Source organism: Carcharhinus amblyrhynchos, chromosome 14 (assembly GCF_965287045.1).
Source record: "Carcharhinus amblyrhynchos chromosome 14, sCarAmb.v2.hapA, whole genome shotgun sequence".
Classification (NCBI taxonomy): domain Eukaryota; kingdom Metazoa; phylum Chordata; class Chondrichthyes; order Carcharhiniformes; family Carcharhinidae; genus Carcharhinus; species Carcharhinus amblyrhynchos.
In genome coordinates, this window is record NC_137337.1 from 23409197 (window position 1) to 23421583 (window position 12387).

A 12387-nucleotide genomic window follows, 5' to 3' on the forward strand; every position below is an offset into this window, starting at 1 on the left:
TGCTGGAGTGTGGCGACTACGGGATTTTCAGTAACTTCATTGCAGTGTTAATGTTAGCCTACTTGTAACTAGTACAATTTTTTACTGATGTTAATTCAGGTGCCTGGCAGTCAAGTTCAAGGTGCGCTCCAAATCTCCAGCAAAGGAGGCGGCAGGGGCCGGGATATGTTTTTAGAAAAAGCTAAGGTCCACATTCATGAATTAAACGCCTAATTTACAATAGACAAGGAGACAGCATATACCCTAAGGGGATTATATAGATCGATAGATATATATCACTCACAGCGTGTGTCCGCATACATTCACCATCAGTTTGAGCGAAGGGTTGCGGTACTTGGTAGTTTTACACCGAGGACATCCCTGATCATCCATCCTGACAGGTCTCTCGAAGACAGCACAGCGATCACTCGGCTCCGACTGCAACGCAAGACACTTTACAAACGGTCCGCTTTTGCTGAGCTGGGGGAGGGGAAGACAAATGTGAGGACACCGCACTCGCGAGCTGGGCTGCAATGGCAATTCGAACCTGGCCCGGATAGATAGTAGTCAATTGCAATCCAGCAAAGTCCCAGTTACTGGGTTACACCAGATAGAGATTTCCTATTGAAAACAAAATGCTAATGTTAATTTATATTTATTAATTCATCCAATACGGTTTAAATCTGGCGGTGGTGGGGGGAGAGATGCAATCATCATTTGTGTCATGTGCGTGCCATATTTTAACTTTGCAATATCAGCTGGACAAACATTGAATGCGCTCATGTTTGTACATTAAAAAGAGGTTTGTCCTGGGCTGCCAGACGTTTGAATATTTAATTAAACCAATTCAAATCTACTTTCTATCATTTGCACATTTCCTGCAGCTGTCCAATTTAGAATCACTTTCATTACAGTTTTCAAGGGATTAAAACTTGATAAAAGATTCAAGACATACTTTCAAACTCACAGGGACACATTTAGCTTGATTAATGTATTTCTATTTGTATTTTATGAGACTATTATGTTGAATTATTTATTTTCACTTTATAAATAGCACCAGCTGGTTACTGCAAAATTTGCATATCTGTATACATATAATTAATAAATTTACATTGACACTTCCTGTCCCCAAACTTCATTTCCTCGTCACACTCTTCCTGCAGAATTTTTGTTGTCTGACGGTTTATAGGGCAAGACCTATCTCAGGTGTGCAGAGATTGAACCAGCACCTTTGGTATTATTTTGCATCATAACCAAAACTGTCAACAAAAAATAGAAATCAATGTTAACAGTTTTGATTGGTCAAAGTTTGTTGATGGAACAACTGGATCACTTGAAATTATTTTCTGATAAAATCTGCATTTCTTAACTCCGAATCATAAAATCCAAAAAGACGCCATTTAGTGCATTGTACCAGATCTTTGACAAAGCTGTTGTATGAAATCTCTCTCCTTTCTCTTTCCCCATAGCTGATTTCCCCAGCCCCACCTTTTCAATTATTTATTGAACTTCCATTTGAAATTTACTATTGAATCTACTTGCTCCATCCTTTCGAGCAATGTACCCAAGACTGTAACATAAAACAATCTCTCCCCGATCCTCTTTTACTAATTACTTTAATTCTGTTGTTTTTTTTGATTCATTCATGGGACATGGGCATTGCTGGCTGGACAGCATTTATTGCACATCGCTAGTTGCCCTTGAAAAGGTGGTGGTGAGCTGCCTTCTTGAAATGCTGCAGGCCACGTGCTGTTGGTTGATCCACAAAGCCATTAGGGAAGGAATTTCAGGATCTAGTGACTTGGCCACCAACCCATTTGTCAGTAGAAACTGCCAGTATTTCACTTACTCTGAAAACATTTTATAACATTGAACACCTATTAAATCTGACTTCAAAATTCAGCTCTAAGGAGCACATTCCCAGCTTTTCTCATGCTCATCTGAAATTCAGCTGTCCCCAAGTCTCATTAACACAATATCCCATGCTCACAATGCTCTTTCAAATCCTTCAGCTGCATCTCTTGATCTCAAAACTCTTTGACGTCCTTGATTGTCATTGCTTCACCAATGCAATCATGCCTGTCCCTTCCTAGGCTTTAAGCTTTGAAATTTGCTCCTAAATGGTCACTTCCTTTAAGGATTTGTACAAATAGCCTTTGAGAGACTGTTTTAATCGCTTGTCATAATACCTCCTTACGTAGCTTGGTGTCAGGTTTTGTTTAACACCTGAGAAACACCTTAAATTTTTACATTTATAAAATGCCTTAAGTCAGTGGTGTTGCCCTCTAGTCTTTGTGTAATTGAATTTTCTCATTCTTGATTTGATACTGTGGAATGAACGGTGTCTTAGGATTGGCTCGACAGGCTGTGCTTGTTTCCACTGGAATTTAATTAAGTCACCCCTCACTTTTATAAAGTATAAAAGATCCTGAACAGTATTGACGAGGTGGACCCAAAAAGGATGTTTTCTCTTGTGGGCAAGTTGAGAACTAGTGGGCACCATTTTAAAATTAGGGGCTGCCCCACCAACAGATGATGTCAAAAGAGGGCTGAGAGACTTAGGAACTCCCAGCCTCAGCAGGCACTGGAAGCAGACTCACAATACTCATGATAGTTAAGGGAACCAGAGGTTATCAGGGGTAGTTGGGAATGTGAAACTCACAGATAGATCAGCCATGATCCTATTGAATGGCAGAAGCAGCTCAAGCTGACAAGTGACCTACTTCTGCCCCTATTTCATATGTTTGTATGGTACAATTCAACTAAATTACCTTTGCACCCTTGTTACACTGATACTATAATTCCCAAAATATGGCTTTAACATAAAAATGACTGAAATTTTCTGGCCATTTATGCCTTGCCACCTCAACAAGTGAGGATGATAATTTGGAGCTCAGCCAAGTCTCCATTTGCTGCAGCAGGGCCACAGAATGGCTGGAAAATTCCAGCTTACATAGTTTAGTGTTCTCCTTAAGATCAACATTAAAGTTTACTTGAAGGTCTCAGATGCTCAAAACAGAATTGGTTTTGATATTTTTGTGGAGACCCAAGTTAACTAAAATCAAACACTGTGGCAAGCATCTGCACTATGTAGTTTCCTAGGCCAATTCAGTAGCCATTAGCTAGCCAAATGGTGGAATTGCCTCCAGTTTAATCAATACTATTTGGTTGTTTCTAAATTATTTGAAGAATGCTGAAGAAACGTTAAACCTTTTGGGGATATATTGTCATTGAGCTTAAGTTTGTTTTACAAAATTCAGAAAGCACAACATACAAACAATTTCTCTTCCTTTGACTTATTTAAATTAAAAATAAGAGTTTTGAATTCTGCTGATCTGTATTGTTAATAAATAGAAAGTGTAACCATTCTAATCATTGACCCCTTGTCAGTCAGCCACAGATTCACTTCCTCCAAATTGTCATTTTACGCTTGCCAATGCCTTCTGATTAAGCTGGCTAGCACTTAAAATGTTAAAGTTCTTTATGACTCTTCCAGGACCATCATTAAAACAGCAAATTTAACACTTGCAGAATGGTTTTACAAAGTTACAAAGCAAAGCTGGGATGCTGTTGCCTTGCCCCTTTACCAACATGTCAGGCATAAAAAAATTCCTACTCTGACTGCTGATAGACTTTAGTGATGTACCATCATGAGTTTTTTAAAAATCTCAGCTTTCTCTTCTGATAGAAAACTAAAGAATACAATTTAAACAGTCTCAAAAAACTACTAGACTGCAAGTCCTCCATCCCATTACTTCCAAAATCCAGTATCATTCCCCACTGCTCCAGGAGCACAGGGCCAATCCTACTTCCTCTACTCAGGACTGCTAAGTCTCTACACCACGTGAAAAGTGAAGAGGTTTACATGGTATCATGAGCTCTTGGAGCACTGTTCCTTCATCACCTGATGAAGCAGCAGCACTCCAAAAGCTTGTGATACCAAATACATAGCACTACTAAAAGTCAGGTATCTATCTCCAACAGTTACGTTATCATAAAAGCAAAATACCACAGATGCCAGAATCTGAAACAAAAGCAGAAAATACTGGAAAATCTCTGAAGATCTGGCAACGTCTCTGGAGACAGAATAGCGTTGATCCATCAGAAAGAACTCTTCAGTTGTAGGCAATAAAATAAAACAAGACTTACTCCAAATTATAAATCAAAGGAAAAGATTTAATAAAGAAACATCATTACTCCAACACATTCGGTCTTACCCTAAGCCATCCCTACCTTCCACAAATCCCAGTGGCTTATTATTTGTACAGAGTCAGCTGGTCAACTGACCACCGCATCATTTTGTCATTGGTTACATAGTTTTCTGGGTCAGCTGACGCTGACAGCATGTTACCAATGGTCACGCTACAACAGATCCAATGTTATCATTGGTTACATTCTAACAAATAAAGCCAATGTTTTGAGTCAGGATGACTCTTCGTCAAATACATATAACACACCATCTTGATGTGAATTGCGTGCTTGAAGAGTAGTAAGGAAAAAGAGGTAATTGCGTCAATAATGGAATTGACTATTTAAAAAAAGAAAAACAGTATTTATGGTTTTAACAGAATAATGACATTAAATTAAATTCTCAAAGCACCGGTAATAATTCCAAAATGTCATTTAGTAAAAATATAAAACGTAACTTATTCGGTCATTGTAAATCATTGAGCTTCATTTCATCTTCTTGAAAATATACACACCCTATGTCACATTCCAGGACCTCATGATCATCTTTCCACAGGAAGGATGAAAATTTAGTGTATTAAATCAAACAAATAAAGTTGAGGCAAGAAGAAATTAAGATGTTAATAAGTTAGCTCTTATATTGTTTCCTCATAACCTGTAGACATCATCAGTTAGACCAATTCAGCAGGAAAAGAATAACCAATGCCCTTTGTGTTAGAAAACATTCAATCCTATTGGCTGTGAATAAGACAGGTTTCCATTTGCAACAGAATGGTTTGAGACAGCAAAAGGCAGTAGTAAGGATGGAATGCAAGAAGGAAGAGTTCAATTTTCAGTTTAATACAAGTAGGACATAATGAGTTCATTTCTACATTCTTACGCAAATAAGTTGTACCAGTTGAACGAACTAAATCTGATGAAAACCACAAGTTCATCTACTGCGAACTAAAGCAGCTTAATTATTCACCTTAGCTCTTGTATTACCAAACATTTATTCAGTCCACCTGCTGATAGATTGAAGATGTGCACATTTGAAATGCACAATTATTTAGTCCCAGTCACAAGTTCCAGCCTGGATTATGCTACTGTGTTAATAAATATAAGCCAACATGAGTCAACTCCCAAAAATGTATGACATTCAAATCATTCACAGAAACCACTGCATCCTAGGTGGGATCTTTGACAAGTGCCTGTTACTGAAAACGTATTAATTTCTGCAACTCAATGTCAGCGATTCCACAACTAGGCTTGTACACGTTAGAGTTTAGAAGAATGAGGGGAGATCTCATTGAGATGTATAAGATGATGAATGGGATGGATAGGATAGAGGCGGAGAGACTCTTCCCGCTCAAAAAAGACAGTAGGACTAGGGGGCACAGCCTCAAGATAAAGGGAGGGCGGTTTAGAACGGAGTTGAGGAGGAATTTCTTCACTCAAAGGGTGGTGAATCTCTGGAATTTTCTGCCCGTTGAAGTGGTGGAGGCTGCCTCGCTAAATATTTTATTTGATGGGTTTTTGATAAGAGAGGGGATTAAGGGTTATGGGGAGAGGGCAGGAAAGTGGAACTGAGCCACGACAGATCAGCCATGATCTTATTGAATGGCGGGGCAGGCTCGAAGGGCTAGATGGCCTACTCCTGCTCCTATTTCTTATGTTCTTATGTTCTTATGTTCTTATGATTGCTTCCTGTACACTTTCTGTGTTGCGATTGTAATGTCATTTTCCCTTCCCTTTATTGCCATATCACACTCTTACAGTCAAATCACGTTTCAATCTCTTTTATAACCTTACAAAAACATTAACTTTTTATTGGCCTATTATGCCCATGATGATAGAAAGGCAAGATTTGCCTTCTGCACCTGTTTCTTTTTCAAATTATTTGAAGGAAAGATAGTGGGAAAATATAAAAAGTTGTACTCAGGTAAGGTCTACGATGAATGACTCTTTTCAGTGTGGTGAAATTGTGGGTTTGTGTAAAAGAGACTGAGAAAAAGTTTCTTTCCACAAAGCTTTTCCATAATTGCAGATTGTACTGATGATACAGCTGCTGCAGATTTTGCTTATATTTGAATACTAAACAATCTGTATTTACCTTTTCCAGTGGAAAAAGCCAAATGTTGTCGCAACTAAATTTTTAAAGCTATTGATATTTTTATTTCAAAGCATGTCAGGCTAAAAGACAGTCAGAGAGGCAATAAGGCCAACTTTATTTGGCCACGCACCCAAACGGAGATAGTCTGAGATCTGCACCAAGTCTGGCCTTGTTTTCAATTTCATTGGTGGACAGCCTGCGAATTAGAGGATAAGAAAGCCAGCCCCTACTCATTAAAGTGCAGATGCACTTCTTAATGAGTGGTGCCATTCAACAACATAATGCTATGCTGGCACTAACTATGCACCTGCCTTAGACAACCTTGATGCAGAACTGAAGGCAAGTCCTGTTCCATTGAAGATGGCAGGAAGGTGCCCAAACAGATCAAGAAAGCTGACCTAGATGGTGTTAATGGATGATGGCCCCCATTTTGCACTGGTAGCAACAACAAAACCCTCAACTGTCCTTATTTCACTGAAACTGACAGCAATATGTGACTTGAAAATCCAGGAGTTGAGATACCCCTACCTTCAGCTTGGCCCCAAGTGCAATCCCTGAGCAATCAGTAAATTGGTGAAAACTTTCACTTTTATACTGTTAGACTCCCTGTAAAGAGATTTGAAAAGTTACACCTTCCTTGTTGAAGGAGGTAAAACTATTTTTTATGATGTACTAACTCCATAATTACTGCAGAACACTCTCACTGGTCACAGGAAGCTAACTTTATATGTGCAGAATGACAACATTCTCGAATTAATGTTTTAAAAATCCACAGTTCTTTAAAGTAGGTTTATTTTTAATTCAGCTGTTATCTAAATGCAATCATGATCATTTATTTCACTATCAGAAATATTAAATTTAAAGAGAAAGGGAGTTCAGTGGTTTTTAACTTCCTGGTTTGTGGTATTTCAGAATATTTCAATGTGATTAGCTGTTGCTAATGTCATTGCAGCTGGATGCCTGGATCCCCTTTTATTTCAAGCCAGAAATACTGGCTTGTCAGGTAAGGGGAGGTCTAACACCATAGCTTTTTTGGGCCACTTTCTTGGAGGTCAGCATCAAGCCCTGTTGTTTCATTGCTAACTGTAAGATCCAGCCCGCTATCATCACCCAGGATATGGGATCAATGCTAGACAGATTTTCACGGCCTGAGCTGGGCAGCATGTTTGAGTATGAGGTCCTCCTCGTATATGTCCCCAGCTTCTAAAAACTGCTTGGACATACCATAAACATGCAATGCAATGTAAATAAAATTCAACTGTTAAAATGGAAGGAGCGGCACAGTGGCACAGTGGTTAGTACTGCTGCCTCACAGCACCAGGGACCTGGGTTCGATTCCTGCTTGGGTTATTGTCTGTGTGGAGTTTGCACATTCTCCCTGTGTCTGCTGGGGTTTCCTCCGGGTGCTCTGGTTTCCTCCCACACTCCAAAGATGTGCAGGTTAAGTTGATTGGCCATGCTAAATTGCCCCTTAGTGTCAGGGAGTTAGTTGGGTAAATAAGTAGGATTATGGGGATAGGACTGGGTTGCGACTGTGATCAGTGCAGACTCAATGGGCAGAATGGCCTCCTTCTGCACTGTAAGGATTCTATGTTTCTATGACCGTGAAGTTCCTATAAGAAGTAATCTGGTCTCAATAGTATTCAATGTGCTGCAAGAGTCAAGACTTAATCTTATGACACCGGTTAATGACCTTGTCATTACGTGATATGGCAACTGAGCCTCATTTTAAAATAACATAATTAATCTTTGCAGAACAATTTGGAATGTTGTGTACTATTACTTATTATTGAATGTATTATTAAATATAGGCCTCTTTATATCATCAGTATTGATAACAGACAAATTCTTCAAGGTGTTCTTATCCACACTTTATCTTGACTGGTCATCAGTTTATATCAATGGTTAAGAAACTGTATAAATCAGGAATTCATAGAAACATAGAAACTAGAAGCAGGAGAAGGCCACTCGGCCCTTCAACTCTGCTCCACAATTCACCTTGATCATGGCTGATCATTGAATTCAATATCCTAGTCCCCCTTCTTCCCATATTCCTTAATCCCTTTAGCCCCAAGAGCGAGATCTAATTTCTTCTTGAAATCAGACAAGGTTTTGGCTTCAACTGCATTCTGTGGTAATGAATTCCACACATTCGCCATCCTCTGAGTGAGGAAATTTCTCCTCATCTCAGTTCTAAAAGGTTTACCCCTTATCCTCCAACTATGACCCCTAGTTCTGACTATCCCCCCCATTGGGAATGTTCTTTCTGAATCTACCCTGTCTAACCCTGTTAGAATTTTATAAGTTTCTATGAGACTCCCTCTCACTCATCTAAACTTCAGTGAATATAATCCTAACTGACTTAGCCTCTCCTCATATGACAGACCTGCCATCCCAGAAATCAGCCTGGTAAATCTTCGCTGTACTCCCTCAAGAGCAAGGACATCCTTCCTCAGATAAGGACACCAAAACTGCACACAATACTCCAGGTGTGGCCTCACCAACGCCCTATACAATTGCAGCAAAACATCCCTATCCCTATACTCAAATCCTCTCACTATGAAGGCCAACATACCATTTGCCTTTTTTACTGCCTGCTGTGCCTGCACACTTACTTCCAGCAACTGATGCACAAAGGCTCCAAGGTATCGTTGAGTATCCACCTATCTCAATTTAGGCCCATTCAAGTAATAATCTATCTTCCTGTTGTTGTTACCAAAGGATAACCTCACATTTATCCACATTATACTGCCATGCACATGTCCACATGCTCAGCCTGCCCAAATCACATTGAAACATCTCTATATCCTCCTCACAGCTCACCTTCCCACCCAATTTTGTATCATCTGCAAATTTGGAGATAATATATTCAGCTCCCTGTTCCAAATCATTAATACATAATGTGAACAGTTGCGATCTTAGCATAGATCCTTGCAGAACCCCACGAGTCACAGACTGCCAATCAGAAAAGGACCCATTTATGCCAATTCTTTGCTTCCTCTCTGCTAACCAGCTTTCTATCCATCTCAAAGACATTACCTGTAATCCCATGTTCTTTAAATTCACATAGTAGTCTGTTATGAAAGACCTTGTTGAAAGTCTTCTGAAAGTCTAAATAAACTATATCCACTGGTTCTCCTCGGTCAACTCCGTTAGTTACATCTGAAAAAATTCCAATAGATTTGTGAAGCATGATTTCCCTTCTGTAAATCCATGCTGACTTTGTCTGATAATACCATTGTCTTCCAAATGCTGAGTTATGAAATCCTTGATAACAGACTCTAGCAACTTGCTCAGTACGGATGTTAGGCTGACTGGTCCACGGTTCCCTGTTTTCTTTCTACCCCCCATTTTGAAAAGCGGGCTTACATTTGCTACCCTATTCCAGAGTCCAAAAAATTTTGGAAAATAACCACCAGTGGGCCTACTATTTCCGGAGCCACTTCCTTTAGTACTCTGGGATGAAGATGATCAGGACTTGGAGATTTATCCACCTCCAGTCCCAACAATTTCCCCAAAACCATTTCCCTATGAATATTGATTTCCTTCAGCTCCTCACTAAAACTTTTTTCTCTCGGCACCTTTGGTATGGTATTCACGTCTTCCTTCGTGAAGACTGAAGCAAAATACAAATTTAATTCCTCAGCTCTTTCATTATTCCCTGTTATGAATTCTCCCATTTCTGACTGTAAGGAGCCTACATTCGTTTTTGGCAATCTTTTTCTCTTTACATATCGACAGAAACTTTTACAGTCAGCTTTTATGTTCCCAGCTAGTTTACTTTCATATTCTATTTTTCCCTTCTTAATCAATCCCTTGGTCCTCCTTTGCTGAATTTTAAACTGTTCCCAATCCTCAGGCCTCTTGCTTTCTTTTGCCACTTGGTGCCCTGGCCTGGATTTCCATGTCTCTGACCATGTCAGAACGGGTGTGGGGGATTCTGGGCTCTCACAATTCCAGACTCCCTCATAAGGAGTAGAATTTTACATTTCTCCCAGGTAGGTTCTGAGCCATGGTGCAGGGTGAGGAGCTTAAAGTTGAGTGGATTCCATTGGGAACTCATCCAAAACTCAGGCACAGTTTCATACTCGGGCGGGCATGGCCTTGGGCAGGAATCCCACCCTTTCACCTATTAAGACCCTTAAGTAGCCACTTAATGGCCACTTAAGGGCCAATTCCAGCAACACTTAAATTTGTAGGCTGGCGGGAGCAGGTGAGAGTAGGGTGGGAAAGTGACAATGAAACATTCCTGATCTCGGGTGTGAACGGAGCTGCCTCACTCTGAAGGCCACCCTCTGTTGCAGCTTCAGCTTCCCCACCCCTGACCTACAACCCCCCTACCCCCTTCCCTTTTGGCACAATTGACCCCCTCCTGGATCTTGGAACTTAGCTTTGGAACGGTCCTGGGATTTAGTTTCAGGCAGAGCTCTGCGATACCACTTCTGATGTGGAGATGCTGGTGTTGGACTGGGGTAAACACAGTAAGAAGTCTCACAACACCAGGTTAAAGTCCAACAGGTTTATTTGGTAGCACAAGCCACAAGCCACTAGCTTTTGGAGCGCTTCCCCTTCACCAGGTGAGTGGGAGTTCTGTTCACAAACAGGGCATATAAAGACACAAACGCAATTTACAAAATAATGGTTGGAATGCGAGTCCTTACAGGTAATGAAGTCTTAAAGGTACAGACAATGTGAGTGGAGAGAGGGTTAAGCACAGGTTAAAGAGATGTGTATTGTCTCCAGCCAGGACAGTTAGTGAGATTTTACAAGCCCAGGCAAGTCATGGGGACTACAGATAGCATGACATGAACCCAAGATCCTGGTTGAGGCCATCCTCATGTGTGTGGAACTTGGCTATCAGTCTCTGCCAGCAACTCTGCGCTGTCATGTGTGGTGAAGGCTGCCTTGGAGAACGCTTCCCGAAGATCAGAGGCCGAATGCCCATGACCATTGAAGTGTTCCCCAGCAGGAAGAGAACACTCTTGCCTGGTAATTGTCGAGCAGTGTTCACTCATCCGTTGTTGTCGGGTCTGCATGGTCCCCCAATGTACCGTGCCTCGGGGCATCCTTTCCTGCAGCATATCAGATCCATAACATTGGCTGAGTTGCAAGAGTATGTACTGTGTACCTGGTAGATGGCGTTCTCACATGAGATGATGGCATCCATGATGATGATCTGGTGCATTTTGCAGAGGTTGCTGTGGCAGGGCTGTGTGGTGTCGTGGTCACTATTCTCCTGAAAGCTGGGTAGTTTACTGCGGACAATGGTCTGTTTGAGGTTATGCAGTTGTTTGAAGGCAAGAAGTTAGGGTGTGGGGATGGCCTTGGTGAGATGTTCATCTTCATCAATGGCATGTTGAAGGCTTCGACATGTCACTGATGAAGACGAACATCTCGTCAAGGCCATCCCCACACCCCAACTTCTTGCCTTCAAACAACCATACAACCTCATACTGACCATTGTCCGCAGTAAACTACCCAGCCTTCAGGAGAACAGTGGCCACAACACCACACAATCCTGCCACCGCAACCTCTGCAAGACGCACTGGATCACTGATACAGATGCCATCATCTCATGTGAGAACATCATCCACCAGGTACACAGTACATACTTTTGCAACTTGGCCAACGTTGTCTACCTGATACGCTGCAGGAAAGGATGTCCTGAGGCATGGTACATTGGGAAGGCCATGCAGACACTATGACAACAGATGAATGAACACTGCTCGACAATCAACAGGCAAGAGTATTCTCTTCCTGTTGGGGAACACTTCAGCAGTCACAGGCATTCGGCTTCTGATCTTAGGGTAAGCATTCTCCAAGGCAGCCTTCACAACACACGACAGCGCAGAATTGCTGGCAAAGACTGATAACCAAGTTCCGTACACATGAGGACGGCCTCAACCGGGATCTTGGGATCATGATATACTATCTATAACCCCCACAACTTGTCTGGGCTTGTAAAATCACACTAACTGTCCTGGCTGGAGACAATACACATCTCTTTAACCTGTGCTTAACCCTCTCTCTACTCACATTGTCTGTACTTTTAAGATTTGATTACCTCTAAAGACTCGCATTCCAACCATTATTTTGTAAATTGAGTTTATGCCTTGAGATGCCCTGTT

General features: G+C 41.1%; 1 protein-coding gene across 1 annotated transcript in view; it reads right to left on the reverse strand.

Annotated features, from left to right (window-relative positions):
* mnat1 (MNAT1 component of CDK activating kinase) overlaps positions 1 to 422 on the reverse strand; it is a 114314-nt gene extending 113892 nt beyond the window's left edge. Inside the window, exon 1 of the mRNA XM_080201962.1 lies at positions 284 to 422. Coding sequence (XP_080058088.1) covers positions 284 to 372 — 89 coding nt within the window. The 5' untranslated portion in view covers positions 373 to 422. The remainder of the gene's footprint in view (positions 1 to 283) is intronic.
* Between the last annotated feature and the right edge of the window lie 11965 nt (positions 423 to 12387).